This window comes from Aedes aegypti, chromosome 2, assembly GCF_002204515.2.
Source record: "Aedes aegypti strain LVP_AGWG chromosome 2, AaegL5.0 Primary Assembly, whole genome shotgun sequence".
NCBI classification, from domain to species: domain Eukaryota; kingdom Metazoa; phylum Arthropoda; class Insecta; order Diptera; family Culicidae; genus Aedes; species Aedes aegypti.
The window spans coordinates 58078601-58105212 of NC_035108.1; the positions used below are offsets into that span (position 1 = coordinate 58078601).

Sequence of the window (26612 nt, forward strand, 5' to 3'; positions counted from 1 at the left end):
TTTTTAATTGAAGAAAAAAAAACACGTTTTGAGCATCAAACTCAATTTATCGATAAGCAATTTTGTAACATGAACATGACTATTATCCCTTTGCCAAATCATGATAATCATGAAAAATAATCAAGATCCATCGTTCCTTTCCCGTTCTAGGTCAACGGTTTGCCATGCTGGAGCTGAAGGCCATCCTCACCGCAGTGCTCCGCGAGTTTCGAGTCCTGCCCGTTACCAAGCGCGAGGATGTGGTCTTTGTTGCGGACATGGTCCTCCGCTCGAGAGACCCAATCGTGGTCAAATTCGAACGACGCTAAGCTCTCTTTTGCTTTCTATAGCGACCCGTTGACCCAGTGAATTCAAGGATTTCTCAGTTTTCTACGGACAAAGAGCGCATCCTGAACTGCTACTAGGCTACCCAAGTGTCATATTCTTAAATTGTTAATCCTAACATACTGTGTGAATAAATGTTCTTTTATCGATTACTTACCGTTTACTGTTGTTGCACTTGTTGTTGCTGCTGCGGTTGTTGTTGCTGAGTTTGCTGTTGCTGCTGTGGAACCGACGGTTGACCGCCAGCTTGTCCAGTCGTTTGCGGCTGTTGAGATTGCGGACCACCCTGAGCAGGGCCCTGGCCAGCCGCCGATGCGTCAACATTCTGCTGATCGACACCGATCTCGTCCACGTTCAACCGGGTGATGAAACGTAGACGCATCTGCAAGGCCGGCCTCAGTCGGCGTATGATCGCCTCCAGATCGGACTTCATCATGTCCCCGATGAACATGTACTTGATGTGGTACAGCAGGTCACAAATGGGGTCCATGTATTTCAGCGCTAGCGAGGGTTGCGCTTTGTCGACCTGTTCGAGCAGTTCGTACAGGATGAGGGTAATATCCGAGACGGCACGCGATCGCTCGGCGCAGAGGCGGTTCAAGAACGGACCAACCAAGTGACACAGGTAGATCAGTTGGTACTCGGTTTTGATGATGGGTTTGAAGTTTTCCTTAATGTGCCTGAAAAGAGAATGGGGGAATGTTAACAAAGTTCTTCTGTAGATTCAGAACAACGTACTCTGTAACTGTCGAAATCTGCCCAATTCCACTGTGGTGCAGAATACTCTGCGCGATCGCCAAAATTACCACGTAATTCTTTTCCAGCATAGCTTCGCGGACGATCTTGAAGTTGAACAGCTCGAACGGGCTCTGCCGGTGAAGCCAGTCGGTCATCTGCGGGCAGCTAATGACCTCCCGAAGCCGTTCGTAGATCACACCCCAGTAGGACTCCGGCAGGGCAGCCATGATCAACCCGATCGTGTTGATCCAGTTGTGGACGCTTTGCGATGGAATGACCGGGTAGCCCTTCACGACCACATCGATCAAGCTGTTGGCGACGCCCTGGGGTCCCACCGGGAGTCCCAGCAGTTCGACGCACGTTACGTACAGGGCATGCGCCGGTGGGTTGGGGAACTCGTTGAAGCGCCAGTCTGTGCCCGGGAAGATGTTGGTACCGTCAATGGCTAAGAGTTGAATGAGTTAAGGAAGCCTTTTTTCGGATTGATGGTAGTTTGAATTGGATTCATTTCGTTTTAGAACGAATGATTCGATGCGTAGGGGGGTTCTGTAGACTTCAATGTCTGAACTTTCTTCTTCACTGGTGACATGTAGATTCAAAAAATGATACTTTGGGTAGTACTCTTTGTTTCTTCCAATTACTTACTTGATACTTGATGGTTAAGTAACTCGGTAAGCATAGCATAGCATAGACTGACTGTACATGTCAATGGTTGAAACTTCGTGGTTGATCGGAACTCGTAGACATTGCACTTCAATCCAAATGAATAAGGGATGGGACTTTCCGCTTACTCTCGGAGTGTACATTTTAGCAGTTCTCATATTATTGATCAAGTCTTTACAGTCAATTAGAATGGGGAAGGAATGTTAGTGTGTAATTATTGTTGCTTCTAAAGACCGAGAATACCTCTGCACCTCCACAATCATCACGGGAAAGGCGTTTATTAGTGAGGGAGGAAAAAGATCTGGGAGTCGCTTTTGGTCGGTGATGCGATCCATGGATGAGGAGGAAAACTAATGCAGCCCACAGACGCTCAGACGGTTTGACCAACATTGACTCCGCCACCCACGTTGGTGCTATGTTTGACCGTGTGTGATGCTGCTTGACGAACCAATTTGACAGTTTGTGAAACCGATTTGACGGTTGACGAATCGGTCGGCCAACATCAAACGAGTTTGATTTTGCTCAAACCACCGGTGGACGCTGTGGATGCTTGACGAACTGATCGTGCTGTCTGTAGGGATGTTGCACGAACATCAACGTCAGTATATCAAATTGAAGCTTCGACGTCACATGAACTGCCTTTTGAGTTGTTTCTATATAGTTCACTATAATTTCCAACAATCTCTAACCGTTTTCTTTAGCAAATTCACCAGGGATTTTTTTATTATTCTTCAACCAATTTTTCCCGAACTATTTTCAGAGAATCCATCAGCAGTTTTACCTGCTATTTCATCAAAAGATCAACAAGAAATCCATCCAGGGATTCCATCAGGAATTTTACCAGGATTTTCTCTAGGTAATCTTCTCCTTCCCATGACTTTGGATGACTATTTCTATATAAAAGAAAATCGTTTTTCTGAAAAGTGCTGAAACAAACAATATTACACAAAGGCTATTTTTTTAATTCGGTTTAAATGTCTTATTACTCTTCAATAGTAATTGAATTGTTTATCAATAGTTTTATTATTGAAACAATAAGTTGACTATAAGATTAATCTGATGCATATAGAATCTTATTCTGATCACTATGGCCTGCATGGATTTGTGTCGCGTTCTTCGAACATCAATGGAACTACCATGGGAAACACAGAAGGTTAAGGAATTCTATCAGAAGTTTCTCTAGGGATTCCTTAAAAAGTTCTTCCAGGGATTCCAGGGATCGGAAGATCCAATATGAATTCCATCGGAAGTTCCTCTGCGGGTTCCATCGGAAGTTCCTCTAGCGATTCCATCGGAATTTCCTCTAGGAGTTCCATCAAGGGTTCTTCTGGGGATTTCATCAGATGTTCGTCTAGGGATTCCATCAGGAATTCTTTCAGAGATTCCAGCTGGAATTCCTACAGAGATTCGATCAGGAGTTTTTTCAGTGATTGCACCTGGAGCTCATCTAGGGGTTCCATCAGAAGTTTCTCCAGGAATTCTATCAGGAGATATTTCAGAGATTCCACCTGTAATTCCTCCATGGACTTCCCCAGGATTCTATCAGGAGTACCTTAGAGCTTTCATCAGATTTCTTCTGGAGATTTCATCGGGAGTTCCTCCAGGGATTCCATCAAGAATTCCTTCTAAGATTTCACCCGGAATTCCTCAAGAATTCCATCAATATTTCTCCCCGAGAAATTCCATCAATATTTCTGTTAGGAATATCATCAGTTCCTCTAAGGATTCTAGCAGGAGTCCTATCCGGAAACTTATCAGGAATCCTTCCAGGGATTTCATCAGGAGTTCCTAAAGGGATTCCATCAGGAGTCCCTCCAAGGATCAGGAGTTCTTTCAATAAGATCTTTAGAAATTCCTCCAAGGATTCCATCAGGAGTTGCTCTAAGGAGTTTCTATAGGGATACTATCAGGAATACCCCTATCAGGAGTTTCTCCAGAGTTCTTTCTTAGATTCCATCTGGCATTCCTCCAAAGATTATATCAGGAGTTCCTCCAGAGATTATATCAGAATTCCATCAGTACTCCTTCTGGGGATATCATAAGGAATTCTCCTCCAGGAATTCCATCAGGAGTACCTCTAGCAATTCCATCCGAAGTTTCTTCAGCGATTGCATCACCATTCCCTTCAGAGATTCCACCTGGTTCCTCTAGGGATTCCATCAGTAGTTATTTAATGAATTTCATCAGAAATTCCGCCACTAATTCCATCAAGAGCTCCTTCACAATATCTTTAGGACTTCCTCCAAGGATTTCATCAGGAGTTCCTCCAGCGATTCCATCAAGAGTTCCTCAAGAGACTCTATTAGGAGTTCCTGCAGCAATTATATCAGGAGTTCCTCGAGGAATTCCATCAATATTTCTTCTAGGAATATCATAAGGAGTTCCTTTATAGATTCTATCAGGAGTTCCATCAGGAAACTTATCAGGAATTCCTCCAGAAATTTCATGAGGAGTTCATCTAGAGATATCATCAGGAGTCCCTTCAACAATATCTTTATATTCCTCTAAGGATTCCATCAGAAGTTCCTCCAGGAATTCGATCAGGAATTCCTATAAGGATTCTATCAAGAGTTCCTTCAGAGATTTCATCTGGCATTTCTTCCGAGATTCGATCAGGAGTTCCTCGAGGAATTCCATCAGGATATCTTCTAGGGATATCGTAAAGTTTTTCTCTAGGCATTCTATCAGGAGTTCCATCAGGAATCTTATCAGGAATTTCTACAGGGATTTCATCAGGAGTTCCTCCAATGATTTTATCTGGAGTTCTGCAAGAATATCTTTAGGAATTCCTACAAGGGTTCCATCAGGAATTCCCCCGGATACCATCAGGAGTTTCTCCAAGGATTTTATCAGGAATTTCTTCGGGAATCATCATTAAATTGTTCAGAAATTTTAACATGAGTTCCTATAGGTATTCCATCAGGAGTTCCTCTAGAGATTACATCAGAAAATTCTTCAGAGTTTCCACCCGGAACTCCTCCAGGGATTACAACAGAAGGTTCTTCTAGGGATAACACAGGAGCTCTTCTGGGAATTACATCAATAGTTTTTTTTTAGAGATTTCAAGAAGAGTTCCTTCAGGGGTTTCATTAGCATTTCTCTTAGACATTCCACCTGGAATTCCTCCAGGGATTCTATCAAGAGTTTCTGTAGGAATTCCATCAGGAGTCTTTCGACAGGAGTTCCCAAGCGATTCCATCGGGAGTTCTTCTAAGTATTTTACCAGGAGTTCCTATAGGGATTCAGGGATACAGGGAAAACAACAGAAGTCCATTTTGGGATTTCATCAGGAGTCCCCAGGAAATTCCATCAGGAGTTCTTCTAAGGGCTTTATCAGAAGTTCCTCTAGGGTTTCCATTAGGAGTTCCTTCAGAGATTCTACCTGGAATTTCTACAGGAGTTTATCTAATGATTCCATCAGAAATTACTCTTGGGATTTCATCAGGAGTTCTTCAATAGATTTCATTGGGAGTTTCTGTAGGGAATCCATCGGAAGTTCCTTCATGGATTCAATTAAAAAAACTGCTAAGATTTAGCATTAGCATTAAGCATTTCGCACAAATTCGCCTCTTTCCCGTTCGTTACCAAAATCAGAAATTTGGGACTAACCTCTGAAACTCTTGGACAAGATTGACGCATCCTCCAATTATCGAGAGCTGTTCTGGCCACGTCCTTGCGATAGCTGGGGAATGCAAAAGGATGGTTGATTAAACTCAAGAAAAATGCAGAGAACTCTACGACCTTCTTCTTCTTCTTCTTGGCATTAACGTCCCCACTGGGACAGAGCCGGCTACTCAGCGTAGTGTTCTTAGAGCACTTCCACAGTTATTAACTGAGAGCTTGCTTTGCCTAAGTTGCCATTTTCGCATTCGTATATCGTGTGGCAGGTACGATGATAGAGTAGCCCAGGGAAGTCAACGAAAAGATCCTGGACCGACCGGAAATCGAACCCAGACACCTTCAGCATGGCATTGCTTTGTAGCCGCGGACTCTAACCACTCGGCTAAGGAAGGCCCTACGTAACTCTACGACCTCTCATAGGTGTTACGTGATGTTGTGGAATACTGATGGAAAGGGTAGCGCCATAGGATACGTTCGGTAGACGTTCTGACCGTCAAGTGTTTAATATTTACGCATTGTGATCAGGAGCTGCTGATCGGAACAAACTCACAAAATTCCTTTTTTGAAACTCCTCTGCATCCGCCGCTCCTCTAGCAATGAACATTCGCAGGCATCCGAATTCTCACTCACTCTCACGATAATGGATTTATCCCTCACAGCAATTTTCAGCGATTAGCTGCCTTGCGATTTTATCCGTCCACAAAACGAAGCGAAAATAGATAATTCAAGCGTGTGCTAGAATAAGGGCGTAAGTCGCATGATCGATTTCTCTTCATCGATCCTCTCTTCTGTGAATTAAAGTGACAAGATGCAAGTTCGTCAGATCTTTTACACTTCAAACCGCTAGGCAGCGATGCAATCTTGCGTTCCGAGGTGAAAACATGCAAACAAACTTGTATCTTGTCACTTGTATTCACAGAAGAGAGGATCGATGAAGAGAAATCTATCATGCGACTTACGCCCTTATTCTAGCACACGCTTGAATTGCACATTTCCGCAGCTGTGAGAAGTTTGTTTTCTCTTTCTCCGATCCATGGAGAGCTTTTCTGTATGCATCGCCACAAGCAGCAGTTGCTTTTATGCACCAAATTAACCACTCCTTTCGTCAAGTTGGTGTGGTAGCATGGTTAGCGTGCACGCATCGCGGTTGTTTTTAGCAATGTTCTAGGTTCGAGTCCCGTCGCCGGCACTAGTTTTTGTTTATCCACATAGTGATAATTCTGGTGAGCGCAATTGGCGAGCGAAAATATGATGGAGTGAAAAATATATTATCCCCGGAGTGGAGTGATTTTCGGTTATGAACCATCGTAGCTCCAGGGAAAATTAGTGTGAGCGATAAAAGATGTTCACGTGAGGAAGCGAAAAAAGCATTCTCCTTACGTGCGAAAAATCGTAGACTTCGCATCATTTATACGAAAATTCAGAACCCTGAACATTCGCTAACTTTCTGGCTTCTGGCCATCACAAAATACTCGCTCTTCACTTTTCACTTTTTAGAAAGATTCGAATTGTTCCACTAGCTATAACTTGAAATAATACTAATCACAAGCAAACAAAAAATCCGAATGACGTGGTGCCAGCGAAACTGTTGTCATTTTGACCAGTCTAGTTAACGATGTTTATCATCATTGCCTTGTGCCGACCCTGTGATTCGTATGTATGTTGTCTGTTGTTTATGTTGTAAATATTGCACGGGAAAAAATCTGTGGTAAAAATAACTATTTTAACTGACTACGTCCATTTTTAAAACTACCATGGAAATTCAGACTAAATTATTATGTTTACGGTACACCCAGAGGCGCGTCCACGTTCGAAACCATGGGTAGGACAAAAATTCGCAAATATGTTGTGCACAGTTAAGAAAAATGTTAACCATGGACTGAAAACTGAAAGTCATTATATTACTATATAGAATACCTCAAGAAATCAACCTGAATTTTTCCAAGGAGAAGCACAGAAATGAAATTTCTCAAAAGCTTTCTGAGATATCATCTGAATTCCTCCAAAAATTCTTTGATAGTTTTTTAAAGAAAGTTCGAACTTTTCCAAGATTTCATCCTTCTATTTCTCTGGGAGATCCTCCAAAATTCTCCTTTCTAAATATCGTCTAAAATTCAATAAATAATTAAAAAAAAAATTCTAGGGATTTCCTTTGAAATTTTCATTCAGGATTTAATTAAGATTTCAACTAGGGACTTCTCTAATAATACAATCAGCAATTCTCCAAAAAATTTCTGAAAAAATAATCCTTGAAGTATTCTAAAGAAAGTCCTAGAATAACCTCTGATAAAACTTACGTAAATAATAAATAAACTTTTGAAGATTGCATGGGATTTAGATTTTTGAGAACCTTTTAAGAAATGTTTAGTAAAACTGTAGGAATAAACCTAGGATGAAATGCTGTAAAAATTCCAGAAAAAAATTGGATTGGAATTTTTGCTTTCTGGGATTAAACATAGATGAATTCTTGAAGCAATCCACACGAACAGGCGGAGGAATTCTGGCAGGGTTTCTTAAAAAAAAAATAACACTCTGGAATAAACATTTGAGGATTTCCTCGAAAAAAATTCGATAAAAATCCTTGAAAGATCTCCTGAATTAACTACTGGAGAGGGGACGGGCCTAGTGTAGTGGTTAGAACACACGCCTCTCACGCCGAGGTCCTGGGATCGAGTCCCATCCCCAAGATAGTCACTTATGACGTAAAAAGATTATATTGGCGACTTCCTTCGGAAGGGGAAGTAAAGCCGTTGGTCCCTAGATGAAGTAGCCGAGGGCTGAAAATCCCGTTAATAAAGATAGAAAAAAAAACAACTGGAGAACTCAGTTGAAAGATTCGTGAAAAAATATTTGGAGGAAATTCTAGGATAATTTGGGGAAAAAATCAAAGTAATACCCGTAATACATTGGGAAATTACTGGAGGTAGTAGCTTTGGACTTCTCAAGGATTTACAAGAGAAAATTCTAAAGAAATTCTTCTAAGAATCCTTTGAAAAATTGCTGGAAGAATAAATAGAGAAAGCTCTAGAAGATTTCTTGGAGAGATCGCTTTAGGAGACTCTCGAAGTTTTCTAAATAAATGCACTATGATGTTTCCTGAAGCTTTTCCTCGGGGAATCTGAGACGAAATTCTTGATGAGCCTGTTGAACCCGTTATAGTCTCAAAAGGTTTCTTTAGACTCTGTACATTTTTTCATCAGAATTCAATGCAAGCAGAATAAGAAAAAAGAGACAGGAGAGCATTTTTTTAAAGACCTTAAAGACCTTCCATTAAAAAAGAGATATTAGAGACTTGCATTTAAATAGAGACCATTGCTCTGAAAATCGTCAAGAGGTTCAGCAAAGCTTTGATAGATTATTATAAGAGTTCAGGAATCGCTAGCACCATCACACTCGTGCTGTGTATAACACGATGCATCTGGTATTAAATTAATTCATTACTTCATCCAAATATTCTTCAAAAATCTTCTGATGATTCTCTATGGATGCTCCAGAAACTTCTCAAGAATTACTTCCAGGAATTCTCACGGCAATTTGTTCTAGAACAAATACAGGGTTGATCATATATATTTTTAAGGAATTAGCTATTAATTAATTAAGAAATGCCATAGTGATGCATTTGTTTTTCTAACGGTTAAATAAGTTTCTTGTAGCAATTATTACAGTTTGATTCCCATGATTTTCACTATAGATATTCTTAATCATTCTTCTCACGATCCAGAACTTTTGGAAGTCATTTACAATGACAACAATGTCATTGTCGATGAGAATACAATGAAAAACCTCATCGTATCTTCCATCCTCCATAAGAATAAATACGACGTTCATCGAGTTCACGTGTATATTGAACAGATGATAAATAATTTAGTTTGTTTTTCAAGCTTTCTGTTGATCTTGTTTTTGTTTTTGTTGGATCGTGGGTAGGACAATCCTTTAAGTGTCTTACCCAGGTGTTTTTGTGCGTAGTACATGTCCTACCTGTCCTACCCACTTCCCGCGCCACTGGGTACACCCCACCGCATTACTGGTACATTTGACAGAAATAATTTACAACAATCTGATTCCAACTACAGACATGGTAAAATCAAGCGCATTTCTGGTCTGCTGAAAATTGCCGGAGCGAGCGCTTAAGTTAACCCCCTAAAATGGTAGGTTTTACCCGTTTTACCGCACAATTTTTTGCGTGTAGTAATAAAACGACCGCCGCGACGAGCAAACGTACTCTGTGTGTTCCGTGTTCTTTCCCCGTTCGCGTACCGAAAATCCCCCGGTGGTTTTGTCGGTACCACTGTGTACCTGACAAAACCACCTCACTGCGAGTGACGTGAGACGACTAATGTTAATCAAATTGGAGCGAGTCGACAATTGTCACCTCATTCGACTCGTGTCACCTCACACGCCGCGCAGAATAGGCACGACTACTGCGAATCACATGGAAAACTAGCCCGCAGAACACCATAAAATTATTATTTGCAAAACTAACACAAGTGGCGCAGCACCATCAGCCGATTCTATTTTTCGTCAACCGAATTATAAACGCAAAACCGAAGCAAACGTGACAGAAGATTCAAAACGCAATCGCCCGCGCGCACGGCTTGCTGCAATTCCACTAGAGTTTGTATCCTTTAACAGATACGTGTACTTCGACCTCAACTCTCGCTGAAGGTGCAAGAAAGAATGAAGCAAATATCAAAAATGAAAAAGCAGTTTTCGCCCTTGAAATCAACAAATCGGAAAAAACAAAAACACACAGCCTTTTTATTTTGCAATTAAAACAGCTGTGTGTTTTTATTTTTTTCGATTTGTCGATTTCAACGGCGAAAACTGCTTTTTCATTTTTGACATTTGCTCCATTTTTACTTGGGCCTGAACATTACTAAAGGACCTATGTACAAATGAGAGATCCTCTCCTCTCTCGTTCTCTTTCGACTATAAAGCTAAGTATGCTGTTCAGCTCAAGAAAAAGAAAAGTTTCTGCGCAAGAAATTTCCCACGCACCGAGATAGGCGATTACTTTTCTGTTGAAGTGCATACTTCCCATAACAGTGAAATACTAGAGCTTTTGCGAAGTTAATACCATCGATCGAAAGACAATTTTTTTTTTCGTGTACTAGAATCGACTTAAAGAAATCCATCGTATTCACACATGATGTGTCTGTCGTATGGGATGAAAGCTCTCTTCATGGGTTCGGTGATAGGGGTGAGTGTCGTCAAAGCACTCCGAATATGGTGTATTTCCTTTTTGTCGATTATGGCTTTTATCGTCCTTTCCTTGTAGCCATTCACTCTTGCCTTCTCAAAAATATATTCCAGTTCCTTAGCTTTTCCGTCTTCGCTGAGGGGTATATTCTGCACCCTGTGGACCATGTAGTAAAACGCTACCATCTTATGCTGGAACGAATCATTCGATGTGTAGGAGATGACTCGCTGAACGATGAACTTCCTTCCCTGATGACAAGTAGATCCAAAAACGGTAGTTTTCCCTACTTCTCCTACAAAAATGGGGAGAGAAGGTTTACTATGGGCTCCTGTCGTCTGCTTGTAGAAGTTTCCTTGAAATTTGAAAGTAGTTTTCGTCCTTGCCAACCTCCTTTCCATACTGCATCCGTGCTTTGGGGTAATAACCAGTACTCAAGAAGGTCTGGAATTATGGGAATCCTTCCGGATATTCCTGAGCCGATTTTAATTGTAGGGAATAGCACTGCGTCATCAGCTTGTCCAATTTCCGTGCAATACGTTGTGGAATATGGGGGTCCATCCCAATTCTATGGCTAACGCGTGTTAGCTTTTCTTTTAGATACTTCTTCAGAAATGCCACGCCTTGCTGTGTTTAGGATGAATTTCTTCAGACAAATAGTGTTGGTCGCTCTTGAACTATCACCAAAAAGTGTTCAGATTCGAGAATGCGCCAGTGTCATCACGATTTCTTCCTAATTGAAGGATCAGCACATTTATGTAGTAGGATAAGGAATCTAGATTAAGTCACAATCTGTGCAACCATAAGTGTTGAAGATGTAGAACCAAATAAATAAATAAATAAATAAAATGATGGAGTTTGGTAATAGCCAACTATTTCTCAATGTGCACAAGTCTAGAGCTCGAAATTTAGAATTCAATAACGGCGTCGGCTAAAGCCTTACGGTCCTCTGAGAAGCGAAGGAATGTTAGTTAGCCAACCATTGTTACTAGAGACCGAGTATACCTCTGCATCTCCACAGTTGTCATGCGTCGTGCTTAGGTTTGAAAACTAAGTTCGATAACTCAAACTCACAACAGTGTGTGGAGTGAGTTGCCTCTTTGATGCGATTGGCAATTTGCTGAAAATCAACTAGAGAATGTTTAAGAAATTGTTGTAAAAGGATACTGTCCTGCATGCGGCGAACCAGATAGATGTAGTAGTTCAAATCAGGCATCCAATTGACGGCGTCGTCCTTCTTGGACATGTACGATTGGTACTGCTCAGTTACAGCCCAATTATCCGGCCGTACATCCTTCAGCGATCCGATGACTGTCCCAACCTGTTAAATGTCAAATTGATCGATCATGTGTCTCAAATAAAACTCCGTGAAACTTACCAGTCGTTTCTTCAGCTGAGGCCTGTCACGCAACATCCTCTCGTAGTAATGTAGCGTGTTATACAAGTAAGTTATCGGCCGATCATGAAACTTGTACAGCGGCCCCAAATGATCCAGCAGGACGTCTAACGTCTTGCTCATTGCGGCAGGTACCTCCAGATACCTATGAATCGTAATATCCAATACCGGCAGGAACCGCAAGCACACATTCCCGAAGTAAACCGGCAGCGAGGGATGCGACACCGACTCGTCCGGGGTGAACTTCTCCGGGAACTTCTGGTGGAACGCCAGGTGCCGTTCGTGCCAGTTGTTCTGCTTCCAGTGTTCGGGCGAGTTGATGCTTACGAACTCCTGCAGACGGTTGCGGAACTCGGACGTCTTCAGCAGCAATAGCTGGATTATGCAGAAGCTGACTTGGGCTTCGTTGCCTTCGAGGGTTCGCAAGGAGAGGCAAAGCACGAGGCGATCGATCGTGATGATGTTGTACTTCCAGATCATGTCGTTGATGGTGTCGACGCACTTGTTGACGTGGGCACCGTCGCCGGAGTTGGACACCTCAAACACCAGGTAGTCGCACAGTTTGCGCAGATGAGCGGATAGGGCGCGGGCTCCGATGCGTTCCAGGATTCTGTGGAAAGCATATTGTATTAATTATAAGAATTCATTTAATGCTGAACACAATGAATCGTTCAGAACAATCAAAAGCGTTTGAATAATCAACAATGAGTTCCTTTTAACGTTTTCTAAAAATATCAACTCGATTGGTCTAAGTGCCATCGCATATGATGCAAGTTTGTATTAGAAAAAAAAAATGAATGAAAGCATGAGGGAAATTGCCTGTTGGAATTCTGAAGTTGGATTGAATTCTGAGCAGGATTCTGTTGGAATCCTGAAGCATGATTCTGTTTAAATCCTGAAGTATTCTGTTCGAATTCTGAAAAAAATTCTGTTTGATTCCTGAAAAAAGGATTCTGTTCGAATCCTGAAAAAGGATTCTGTTAAAATCCTGAATTCAGTTGGAATCCTGAAGTAAGATTCTGTTCGAATCTGTTTGAATTCTGACGTAGGATCCTCTTGGAATCCTGAAGCAGGATTCTGTTGCAATCCTAAAGCAGGAGTCTGTTTAAATCCTGAAGCAGGATTCTATTGGACTCCTGAAGCAGGATTTTGTTGGAATCAATAAGCAGGATTCTGTTAGATTCCTGAAACATGATTCCGTTAGAATCCTGAAGCAGGATTCTGTTAGAATCCTGAAGCAGGATTCTGTTAGAATCCTTAAGCAGGATTCTGTTAGCATCCTGAAGCAGGATCCTATTGGAAGCCTGTAGCAAGATTCTGATGGAATCCTGATGCAGGATTCTATTCAAATCCTGAACCCTGAATCCGGATTCTATTCGAATCCTGAAGAAGGGTTCTGTTCGAATTCTGAAGCAGGGTTCATTTCGAACCGTGCAGCTGGATTATGATGGAATCTTGAAGCAGGATTCTGTTTAAAAAAATCATGAAGTAGGATTCTGTTCACATCCTGAAGCAGGATTCTGTTCGAATCCTGAAGCAGGATTATGTTGGAATCCTAAAGCATATTGCTGTTGGAATCCTGAAGCAGGATTCTGTTGGAACTTCCCGTGGAACTAATGAATTGAAACTTTCGGGAAGACATGCTATGTTTGGGTGCCCAAACTATCATTTAGAGAAGCACGGTTTGAAATTCTAGATTTGTCAATTCTTCATATGAATCTGGGCCACTTACTTGTACGCCACCGGACTGATGGTGTCCGTTTCGACGATCATCTTGAACAGCAGACACAGGAACAGCGGTGGCGTTCCGGGCGTCCCAGCCGTCCCAAAGTGCCCTATGATGTCGTTCTCGTTGGACATCGAAGTCCAGTTGCGGTACTCTTCGTCCACTGATTTCTTCAGCAGCTGTTTGTTCTCCTTGGGGACATTGTGCTGTACGACCAAATCGTTGAGGACCGGCGGGAAGCACTGCAACGTGTGCTGAGACCACGTATGGGGGGTGTTCTGCATAATACTGTTCAGCAGTTCCTTGCACCAGGTCGTTGACTGCGGGTCGTTTCCGGTGCCGGTGATTTGCATCGAGCGGGCCAAGGTCAGAATGAGAGCGCGGTTCAGTTCTTCGCTCTCGGCGGACACGATGTTACCGGGGGCTTTCTGCTCGGTCACGTACCGAGACATCTGCGCTTGGACTTCGACCGAGCCGAGCCCGGTGATGAGACGGAGGGCGGTGGATTCGACGCTGAAGAAAATAAATTGAAATTCAGTTTTGCGTCACTGCTCAATGATAGATTTTATTATTTTAGCGCTCAAAAAAAAAAAAAAATAAGGTAAGGAAAAAAAAGGTATAGCCTTAATCCACTACTTCTGACATTACATCTCAACTAGAACGGAGTCTGCTTCACAGCTTACTATTCATACAGCCCTTTCACAGATAAATTTCTTTGTCCATGTTGCAATTTTTCAGTTGAACATATTATCAATCTCTAATAGATTATACATCATAGCCAGGGATTGAATCCTGAGAAAATTGAGAGAATCTCTCACGTATCGCTCTCTGTAACTATCATAATATGCTGCACATTATGAGAGACTGTTTATTGTATACTGCTGCAACTTTGATCAGATTGGGGGGATAGTAGTGCATGATAAAATCCTTCTAAATATCCTCCAAACCTGGGGGACACTATTGCTATTGGAAATTCGTGGATTATTTATTGTGCCAGTAAAGAAAAATCAGAGGGGGTTGTGTACAAGACACGACCGCATGACGTTAACTGCGCCAAGTGATTTTCTGCATTTGAATTTAAGTCGATTGTCATAGTTGCAGCCTTCCTTTAGTTCAAACTAAATATCGTAACGGTCGCAACATTATAGATTCTCAATTAACACCCAGTATATTGCCGTAAGACGTAGTTAACGTCAAAATTTAAAATCTTTTATTACGTGGGGAATGAAGGGGAATCATAGCTGGCAAATTTTGCGTTACGTAATATTTGAATCATTCAATGTAGTAATTCAACGTCTTTGCGAGCCAAGAATAAAAAAAATCAAAGACGTTGAATTACTACATTGGCGCAGTTTGATAGCAAGAAAATAATCTTATTGGCAAGTATCGATTAACAAAATTCCTGTAAAATGATTCAAAAAGTAGTCTCCGACGGACATGGGCGGAGATGAAAATTGACGGTTTCTGATAGGAATAGGCAGAAACCCGCAAAAAGGTCTCTGATGGACAAAGGCAGAGAACCGAAAACTTGGATTCTGACGGAAATGGCAGAAATCCTGTATTAAACTGACCTCTGGTTAGATAAAGATCATCGATGAATGAAACCTTGTTTTGAACGATTGACGAAGAAATAACCTAAATTTGATAAAAATGTTTGAAATACTGAGAGTTTTTTTTTTCGACTGCAAGATTATGGCAGTTCTTACGTACTGAAGCAAAACGCATAATTTTTTCAACTACAAATCATATCCATTACGTTAAAGGTCGATAAAATTGGAATGTTTATGAATAAACGCAAAACCCAACACACTGTAACGAATCAGGCTAACGTAAAATGCGTTGAATTTCTTTTCCTACTTAAATCTAGCGCTTATATCAACAGTTATGAAAAATGCTTCCGATCTCCATCGAATCCTGAGAATATTTATCACTTACAACAGCTATGCTATATATACTGGAAGCATACGCAATAAAAGGTATAGGAAAGTCCAGTACAGTTAGGGTTGTGAGTCGTCCAGTGTTTAAAAAAAATGTACGTAAAGAATGAAATCCACTTCAAGGTTTCAATATTTTACGATACAGTGTTCTGATCATGGACCTAGTGCTTTAAGTTCAAGACACAAAATATCTCGCATGGCTATGCTTGTACAGTATGGTAGTACACCAAGTAAGGATCATTGCGTGATCATATGATTTTTTTTTTATTTTATCTTTATTAAGGAGACTTTTAGCCAGCGGCTGGTTCGTCTCCGTTCGTGATCATATGAAGATTTTTCGAAGCCAAGGCAATGGTACCCACTTAAAAAAGGAAAAGAGAGAAAATATATATATTTTTTAAACATTTTATTGTTTTAAATCATAGATTCAGCCTATGCTGCCAATATCTTTCAAGGATACACAAAAAGTTATTCTTAACGTGGACATGATGGAAATTTTATACAAAATAGGTTTCATATTTAAACAGAATCAGACGAAGAACTTCAGAAACTACGAGAAGCGTTGATTGCCAAATAGTGGAAACAAGGATCACAGAAATTTGGGTCTGAGGTCAGGTACCCTAGCTTTTAAACATTCTGTTATTCGAAGATAGTAAGATTGTATTTTCTAGAAACTTAAGGTATGGAACTTTGCAATCTTCCGTGGAAAAGAATCGCCTGAAAGATACAGTAAGTACCAGATGCCTTACTGTCATCGGCGTACGGTATTTCTTATTGTTACGGAAAATATATATTGATTTTTTTTAGTTCTGAGAATGTTTTTTTAATATGCTAGTGATAAACCACTGAATGCATACGGTCCTAGCAGAAAAAAATCAAGGTTATTCTATGAACTCACTTCCATCAGATTAACATTAATCGTGTCATATCATGTAAGCTGAGATCAGCACGTCTCGCTTCAATTTTGATAGTATTTGATGATCGTTCGGTGCTAACGGAGTTGATCTAATGAACAAAATCCAGTCAATTTTGTGTTCCAATACAGCTTTATGAAACAGTCTATAGATGTTGGACCTTATATCAATTGGTTCGTGTTCAAGATACGCGTAATCTCGTACGGTTATGTTTGTGCATTATGATACTACATTGTAAAACACATCCATGTACATTTCAATTAAGACCATTACATGTTCATCCAGAGCTTTTCTGTAACCAAAACAATGATGTTTAAATGAAAAATAAATAATTTATGAACATTCATTGCCTTCAATCGTGGAATCAACATATGCTCACAATATCGATGTACGATGATATCAGAAAATAAATTTTGTTGTGGACACGTCGGAAATATCGTGTAAAAATTACTATAATTGCAGAAAAAGTCGAAGAACTAAAAATTACAGTATATTTAGTACCTTGTACTGTAGATTACTAGGCTCCGGTATTGAAAGATAATAAAATTGTTCTTCGTAGAAGGCTACCAAATTCGAATGGTGAGTTGAATAAGCCATCTTAACTAAAAAATGTCAGTATTTGTTTAAAATACAACTAGAATATTGTTGTATACTATGAAATATATAAATATACTATGACACAACAACATAAGGATAAAAAAGCAGACGAGGATGGTGACAAAAAAACCAACACGAAAGAAAGAGCTCCAAAATAGACAGCAGAAAATTTAACCATTAGAGCACAATTTGAAATGGCATATAATTCAAATTTCGTAGCATCTTTGGTGTTGAAATTCGATAAGCATTGTTCAACGACACGATTCAATGAAATCCACATTGAACGACTAACTTCGTTGTGTGAATCGCTAATGAATACCGCTATGAACAGCATTCCTTATAAAGCAGAACGTTCCACAGTTTTAACCGTTCGAAGGGAGATCGAAGTGGATAAGCAAGCAGACTTACACTAACAAGAAAATTTTGGAGCATCGCTGATCATAATCAGATGAATATGCGGTTGAGAAGTAGAATTTCTAGAATAAAAGCTGGAGAAGATCTGTTGGAAACTTCAATGGAACGGTTTCAGAACAGGATGCCTAATGAAACGTCATCGGATGTTTAGACTGTATCAATAGTGTATAAAGTTTCTCAAATAAGCAATCTGATGAAAAAGCCGTTACCGATTTGTGTAAGTACATCAGTTTTATGAAGCTTAAAGTGATTACAATGACTCATACGAATGGTACCAATTACAGTACCGTTGGTGCAGTAGAATATCAAAATTGATCAAAGCGGAAATCGATGAAATGATGTAGATACCGTTGAAGATTTGAATAAGGTGTAATATCTAATAAATAGACATTCTGTTATTTAAAACGTTTGAAATTGTATGTTCTATGTTTCAATGTAAAGTCACGTAAAGTATTGCAATCTAATGCTACGGAAGCACGTTCTGTGGAGCTTATTTTTGTGGCTACTATGCTTGGAAATTAGCCAATTTAGTTTTAGAATTGAACTCTTGAAAATAAGCCATGAGAGACCTTCAAATCGATGCCGATGTAACAAATTTCACATCACATTGTTATCAGTAACATTACTGTTATTATTGTGGATTTTCGTCCTCGGCGAGTTCACCTCTGAATATTTGATTTTTGGGTTTATCCTTCTCAGCCATTTAAAGTGAAAATGGCACATTGGAAGACTAAATTTGTAGTTGAAACAAACTTTCAAATTGACAGTCTCAACTAACTTTGTGTAATATTTGGATAAATTTGGAATACATCTAGCTAAGAATTGTAATACAAACATAGAATGAATTATATCTGAAATAAGCGTATTTCATACATTTCTAATAATAAGAGAAATTAAACACTGAATTAGATAAAAAAAGGAGTAGGAAAAGAGAGTAATGTGAGGAAGTAATGAACTGTAATTGAATTGATAAGCAGACTTAGGGATATAAGAAATAAGCAGGCTTAGAAAAATAAGAAACAAACAGACTGTCAGTTATTGGTCTATTCTTGGCTCGCAAAGACGTTGAATTACTAGAGTAATGAATAGTTTCTTATGGAAGGATAGTCTGGGTTTGTTTGAAAATGAATTATTCATTGATTTCAGTCAACTTACATGCATGCTTTCCAGCCTGTATGCGGATTTATATAGTTAATTTACTACAGAAATCAGTTTTCAGGTGCTGAAGAATACGACACAACAAAGTTTGTAATAATATGATCACCCAAAAGTTGCTTTTAAAAGTATTACATTTGCCTATATAGAAGAAACAACAATTTTTTTTGGCGTACAATCCATAATCGGGACGCTTTGAGTCAACACTGCTTTGATACTCTGAACATGATTTTGTGACTAATAAAATTCAATTTGCCACAACAATACAATTAAATCTCCTCAACTTTCACCAGCTATACGATGATTTTCCTTTCTGTAATCCATGTTAAAGTGCCAAAAAATTGAAATAATAGTGACATTCATGTTATGAGCAGAAACTGTAAGTGTTCAGTCAGAGTAGACCAAGTGAAAATCTTGAGTACCGACCAAAATGTACTGGTCTAATAAGCGGGTTCTAGCACATTCCATACATACATCATAGAACTACCATAAACTTCTATCGGACTCCGGAATTGACTCAAAAAATGCAATAATCAATCGGTTTATTGCTTTTTAACATTTGGTCCACTCTGTCTGCACAGAAATTGTTGCAATTTCTGACCACACATCCAAATACGGTAAACGGTCAAAAAAACAAAATCAAATGCATCGAATTCAGTAATATTAATAAATTTCTATTGATGGATAAGTAAAAGAATCATTCGTTGGCGAGAAATCTGACATATCTCTTGAAATGTTTTTCATTTCCTCGCATTCCACAGTGCGCTGATCATTTTCGCTGATATGGTAATAAGCACTTGGTCCACTCTGCACACTTTTATCGATTTGTATTGATCATCCAAAGTAAATTTGTTACATATCTCTCGCAGTTTACAGCATTCTTAAAATTTGATCAAAGTGATACGGAGGTAAGGTAATTTCGCATCTAATGAGAGAATAATCCAATTTTCCCAAGTTTTGTACTTGGTCCCCTCTGACTTAACGCCGACCATATATTCTTTATTTTATTTTATTTTATTTTATTGATGTACAAGGGGGTCAGGGGCCAAGCCTCCAGCATAAGTTTAAAAACTCACACCTTCCATAATACACCGGGGGTTTTGGAGTTTGGGAAGTAGGCAACGCAACATCTTTGACCAGAAGGTTCTTTAAGTTTTGCTTTTACTCTAGACTTCCCCTACACGTATGAATGATGCAAGGTCGAAAGAACATGAATCAGTCATACATATAACGGTAGTGAAGTGTTTTGCCTAAGGATATGTGAAAGGAGGGATTTTGTGTGGTGTTTTGTAAATCGCTCTGTGGAACAAATTTGTTATTAGTTAAATAATAAGTTCATTTGATTTACCTATCAATTAGTATTCAATGATTACAGAAACTTTATACTTAACAAAGGCGTGGAGTGCAGCAAGCTAGGTGGGCGGATCAAGTACGTATCGATTTGGCGAGCGTGGGGCAGAACCGAGGATAAAGAGATGCGACCGCAAACCGACGTTTTCTCGGCCATTACGCTGCCATGATGCCTTTCCTCTTCGATGAATTATTCCTCGAAGCGGGTTAGATATGAAAACAAGGACAAAGAGAGAAGGAATGTTAGTGATTATTACATGCTTTAGTATTGGCGTACATTGAAGTCATACAAAATTTGCTCTTTGGATTCCCACGATAACAATCCCTGAAACTAATGATAAACAACAAAAAATTAATCCAACAGAGCGAGAACCTTGATGTTTCAATGTATGACAATCCAGCTTTATTGCATGTGAGAAGTTCTTGGTGATATTCTCACAACGGCCATTCAGAATGGTTCGACGGATGTAGATAAAAGATCATTATGATAAAATTTACGCGACGACATGTTAGTAAACTCAAAACGGTTAATTTATTTGCAACTGTTAATTTAAATAGTTAAGCTAAGGGTCGGTTATTGCATATAACTATAGATAAGCAGCAGTAAAGCACGAACGCGAATCCATCCCATCTTCAAATGCACAACACTTCATTCTGGAATTTTAGAACGTCCATGTTGTAACTTGTTCACACAAAAAATCTGCCTCGACCGAGTTGGCAGAACGCGCCCATACCCCTTTCTGAACCAAAGGACAGGGAACTAATACCATGATACCTTAATTACAAATACAAAAGCTACTTCTATGTTATTTCCACTACTACGCTCACGATAATTATGTTATGATCGTTAGAATAAAAACGATAGAGGTTACTGCTACATAACAGAAATACTACCCAAAGAACGCTATTGTCGCCAGTGTTGGTGTGATAAATGCAAAGTAGTGCAAAAATGCGTAGAGGATTAAATAAGTTATTAATTACAGCATTTTGTTCAACAATATTATATTATATTATGAAAGATATTTCAAAATGAAACATTTCAGTAACAGCAGTGCCATCAGTTTTCTAATTATTATACATATATCAGTAACATTACTAAACTATCTCTAACACCGCTACAACCTACCTTACTAAATAACGCAATACCGTAAAATGCCGTAATTCAGAACATTTTGGAATATTTCTCAAAAATCATAAATTATTGTTAATGACAATTTTAATTGGAATTATTATGCATTACCAGCATATACAAATAGCGGTATGGACAAATTTCAAAATTTTTCTTAAATTTCGATTAATTTTGGACCAAATATGCGGATTTAGGCGATGCGCTGAATTACGGCACCTTACGGTATTACTAAGGTAATAATTACTACATTGTTAGTAAACCTAACATAATAATGTCTATTTTCAATGACCTGTGAGACGCAGAGACCACCCGCACCCACTCTTGCGCCTCGTGGTCTACTGAAAAAGATTTATGTATATTGCACTAATACTACTATTAGGAATAGTGCTACTGATGAAGGTGATCGTTGGTTTCCCAGTCTTGTTAGTGATTTGTTAGTAGAGACTGGTAGTGAGCCCTGCCGGTCCCTCCAGCATTACGCGTAGTTATCTGGTGTTAGATCATGCGACAGTAACTAAACTCATGCTGAAGGTGTGATAAATCAAGTGTAAAATATATTTAAGCATTGAAACACATGTCATTTTTTAATTTAAAACTATTAGACTAGCTTACATTTTATAAGTTATAATTACGATTATTTTCGCGATCAATATATTAGTATTAGTATATTTCACAATATCAACAATATGCAATCACTTGATAAATCACCGTCAATCCCATCACCTAAGGGCAGGGTAAATGTCATGTATTCACGTTGTTTAGAAAATATTTTTAAATTAGTGGATATCACACATATTACATTTTCAATTACGATGCATTACAGATTTTCATTTTAGATAAGGCTTATACAAATATTAATCTTCTTTTATGTCCGTAGGTAACCATTTGGGTGGTAAGAGGGGAATAAAAATAAATGAGCAACAAAAAATAAAATAAAATAACGTTCATTCTACATTTTTGTATTTAAATTTTGTAATGATTCTTTGCTGGTGCTCAGGAATATCGAACTAAAACTTAATTTTGCGTTTTTCGATAACTGGTAAAATTGATTTAAGGTGAAAGTATATCGAAGCCAAACCTCAAATTTTCAAGAGCACGGATCTGGAGAACCGAACACCCGTTAAAGCTGAAAACTTAATCGATTAGTCACCACCAGCGAGTGACCAATCGATTAAGTTTTCAGCTTAAACGGATGTTTGGTTCTCCAGATCCGTGCTCTTGAAAATTTGAGATTTGGCTTTGATATACTTTCACCTTAAGGAGTACTTGCTTGCAAGTGTGCAAAATAAAAACTTTTCAATGCGAAAGCAATCAGCAACCACATCGTCTTCTTCATCTGCTTATTGAGAAAGTACAGAATGAATTTGGCTCGGCACATCCCACGAGCCACTGTATTTTAGATCTGCGGTCAAGGCTTACAGAAGTTGCCTGAAAAATTTGTTTCGTCATTCTGGATCTCCAATATAACAAATTAGCTAGGTTGCTCTGGAACATCTCGAATTATTTCCATCGGGTTCCATTTCCGCATTATCCAAAAGATGATCATCTCGGTCTCTCATGACTGGGGCTCATGACTGTAAGCGCATTCCACATCATGACGTGTGTTTTGAGAAAGCATTCAATCCGATGTTTTTTTATCTGGTGATTCATCCATGGACATACAGTATACTATCCGTATCTAGAATGTGGGTTTTCATGGATACCTCGATGGTCCCTTTAACCAAAGTTACCCTGATTGTGTGTTCTTTAACACGATATTTCCCTAACTCGATAGTCGCCTTAACATCGAGTTACAGAGAGTTGACTGTACTATAATAACAAATTTTTTTACGGCCAAAGAACATAACCAGCAAATGAAACAACCAGTGCATTAATAACAATGAGTGTTTTAGTAGCTGTCGAACGAGCCGATGAACATGATGGGACTGGTATGCAATTACATTGGTATATTATATTGTATATAATCGCATAACAGTCTCACTACGATTTTTATGCATTTTAAGAAAAATTTTCAACTTGAATTCAAAAGATTATTTATAAGGTTTGTTCGTGTACTCAACCAACAGTGATATGTAGCAACTTAACACAACACAGCCAAATAAAGACTCAAAATGGAGCGAAATTGTTTCCACATTTCAATCGTCTTTTTCTCAGTTTGTCGTTTTACAACATGGGACTGTTGTGCAAAGGGGGCAGAATAGCATTAATGTCCACTTCGAATAGATTAATTATTTGAAATGGGCATCAATTCTATCAATGACGCAGAATGTCCGTTGGATCACATCCGAGATATTATTGCCTCTATGCCATATGAATTATGACGCGGCTTAAGCAAAAAATGCCAAAATGTGATACACCACTACAGGTTACGCCTTTAGTTTCCATCATATGGGCTAATGGATTATGCCCTCCCATCGCGGCAAGGTCGCATATCCAAGGGGAGGGATAAACTGCTAAGATAATTATTGAAACAATAATTATTCGAATTCCTGGATAACGTTTAGCAGGACTTTCTGAAGCAATTCCCATTACAAAAATGTCATTACCCCAATTACCGTTACAAAAATATCATTGTACGTCTGGGTTTGTTTGAAAATAAATTATTTATTGATTTCAGTCAACTTACATGCATGTTTTCCAGCCTGTATGCTGATTTATATAGTTAATTTACTACAGAAATCAGTGTTCAGGTGCTGAAGAATACGACACAACAAAGTTTGTAATAACATGATCACCCAAAAGTTGCTTTTTGATGATTTTGAAGAGTGTTACATTTGTCCATATAGAAGAAACAACAAATTTTTTGGCGTACAATCCATAATCGGAACACTTTGAATCAACACGGTATTCTATTTTTGACTAAACATCATAAAAACCACTGCTATGAGACTCTGAACATGATTGTGTGACTAATAAAATTCAATTTGCCACAACAATACAATTAAATCTCCTTAACTTTCACCAGGTACCTATACGATGATTTTCCTTTCTGTAATCCATGTCAAAGTGCCAAAAAATAGAAAAAATAGTGACATTCATGTTATGAGCAGGAACTGTATATATTAACAATAAAACAATCAACGAAGAATAAAGTCTGCCCATACACTACAAACTTTAGATATCCCTTTGAATAAATGATGTTTTCAGTTAGGTACTCTAAATCTTTCTTTCTTATGCGTAGTTCGGGTTTTTTTAAGTTAGGTACACGCTTGGAAGCATAATGGAGGCGCTATTCATTGAATGTGCAAAAATGGGAAGATCCCCCACAGTGCGTAACCTTAAGAATCTACTCACCACGAGTGCAACTGCATCTGATTGGTGTGCGGCACGGAGGCCAGCGAGTGCAGATGCGACAGCAACTGAACGCGATAGTGCGGCTGAATGTGGTGCATCCGGTACGAGAACATTTCCAGCAGCGTGTACAGAATTCCCCATGCGGCAGATTTGAACACCTGCGGCAGCAGCTGCCCCAAGAAGCCCTTGATCCCAAGGGATTCGATCTCGGTGTAGACCAGCAAGCGCGAGTAGGTTTCCACCAGGGCCGGGGCCATGTTGTTCGTGTTCGGGACGGTGGTTTTGCTCTGAGCTTGTTTGATCATGTGCGTAACGATGCTGTGGATGAGAGACATCTTGCTATGGATCGTGAGGCTGTCCAGGACGCTCATCGAGAGGGGGACCGTGGGGAGAGGTTGGGTGGCGGAGGTGGAGCCGCCTCCGGCGGATGGGTTCTTGCAGTTTCCCAGAATAGTTTCGATCAGGGCCGCCATCGGACGGGAGAAGTAATCCGGATTGGTGGAATAAGCGTTGCAGAGCAGAGCCAGACGGTAGTCAGAGCCCATGCAGAGGGTGGCGTTGTTGTTCGGCATGACCAAGTGCTGCAGGAACTCGTGGTGTAACTTGAGGGCCGTGGGGATGGAGCGATTGATGTTGTAGTGCTCGGATTGGGCCCGCTTAAGGAGGTGAATCCAGATGCAGGTCGGTGCCATTTGATGCGTGCAGAGAGGGTTGTTGTAATCCGGAACAGGAAGGGGTTCCTTCTCCGGGTAGAGGCTATCGTACAGTTTCAGAATCGGCAGGAAATTGGTGATGGAATTCCTCTGGATGCTTCCGGAAATGTACTGCAGAAGGACCCACATCAGGTGGTCTCGGCCTCGCCTCAGATTGCTCACAGCCAGCTTGTCGTGCAAGGTGTTCACGATGTTCTGGAACGTGGCAAATTGAAACAACACGAAGTAGATCAGTTGTGAGCTTAAGTGCAGCCACACCCACTGAGTGTGGCTAGAAATCTCCCCGTCCACCGTGTGGACTGGTTCTTTTTCGGAGCATTCCATGGCGCACATCACCAGCCAGACCAGTTGTTCCTCCAGGGCCATGCACTTTTGCTTCTGGGTCTTCTGCAGGTTCAGCATCGAACATACCATGTCCCTCGAATAAGGCTGCTCCAGCACGAACCGGAGCAACTTAATCTGCGGCTGCAGGAGTTCCGGTTCGTAGGGCAGATTCCCGCGCAACGCAAGCTTCAACGTTGTCGGATCCAGCTTCCAGGGGTTGATCAGGTTGTCCGCATAGGACGAGTGCTCCACGATCGGCAGCATCGACGAGTGGCCAATGATCGACAGCATCTGCGCCACGATCACGAACTCCTCGATGAAGTTCGCAATCAGATTGGCAATGCGCCAGTGGGTGTCCTGGTAGTCCGCCTTCTGGATCTCGTTGATGATGAAGTACGCCGGAAGAAGACACGCATTCCGGTTGAAAATGTGCTCGATAACTTCCGTCAGCTCCAGCATCTGCGGCAGGATGCTGGAACTGATCCCGGACGGAAAGGAAAGGGCCTTCTCCTTGCAGCACTTCATAATCTCCCGGACGCCCTTGTAATCGACCCCACCGATCACCCGTCGGACAACCTGAAAGCACTCGATCCAGAAGCTCTGGTTCTGATAGACCAGCTTCTCCGAACTCATAATCTGCTCGCAGAGCAACCGCGCCGGAATGATGCCCTTCCCAACCAGATCCTTCAGCACCTGCATATGCTTCCGCACCTTGTTCCGGTGATTTATCCCCGCCACATGAATCAAACACGATCGCAGCGCATTCTCCTTCACCTCCTGGGACATCCCTGCAAAAACCGTGGCAAACTTCTTCATCCCGTCCTCGGCCCGCTTCTGCAGTTCCGCCTCATCCGGCATCGGTCCCTCGTAATCGTAATCATTGGTCTTCTCGCACTGCAACAAAGACAACAACAATGAAACAGGAAAAAACTTTCCAATTTCACACCCAAAACCAGCACTCACCAGAATCTCCTCGACCAGTTTGATGATCTGCGTATCGGTACTCATCTTCGTGAACAGTTTTTAGTTCATAATTTGAGGAAATTCAACGCGAATTTTAGGTTTTTTTCCGGCAGCAAAATTTAATGCACCTGAACTTGTTTACCAAACAACCGAGCAT

General features: G+C 40.3%; 2 protein-coding genes across 3 annotated transcripts in view; one reads left to right on the forward strand and one right to left on the reverse strand.

Annotated features, from left to right (window-relative positions):
- Positions 1-476, forward strand: part of LOC5579144 (probable cytochrome P450 4ac1) — a 30890-nt gene extending 30414 nt beyond the window's left edge. For both annotated transcript variants that reach the window (XM_011495469.2, XM_001664189.3), the window contains exon 3: positions 151-476. In XM_011495469.2, the coding sequence (XP_011493771.2) occupies positions 151-308 (158 nt within the window). In that variant the 3' untranslated portion in view covers positions 309-476. The remainder of the gene's footprint in view (positions 1-150) is intronic.
- Positions 399-26612, reverse strand: LOC5579145 (mediator of RNA polymerase II transcription subunit 23). The gene is made up of 7 exons (XM_001664190.2): positions 26456-26612; positions 24456-26386; positions 13672-14178; positions 11922-12549; positions 11711-11864; positions 1063-1507; positions 399-1004 (listed from the first exon to the last, which is right to left on the reverse strand). Exons 1-7 carry the CDS (start codon positions 26498-26500, stop codon positions 485-487), a joined length of 4230 nt encoding a protein of 1409 aa, XP_001664240.1. The 5' UTR covers positions 26501-26612; the 3' UTR covers positions 399-484.

Excerpts from the sequence above, each read along its gene's own strand:
- LOC5579145 (XM_001664190.2), bottom strand. The coding sequence starts at position 26,500 with ATGAGTACCGATACGCAGATCATCAAACTGGTCGAGGAGATTCTG. Across the intron at positions 14,179-24,455 it reads CAGATGCAGTTGCACTCGTG|CGTCGAATCCACCGCCCTCC; the intron begins GTGAGTAGATTC and ends TATTTTCTTCAG. Across the intron at positions 1,005-1,062 it reads CAGATTTCGACAGTTACAGA|GCACATTAAGGAAAACTTCA; the intron begins GTACGTTGTTCT and ends TTCTCTTTTCAG.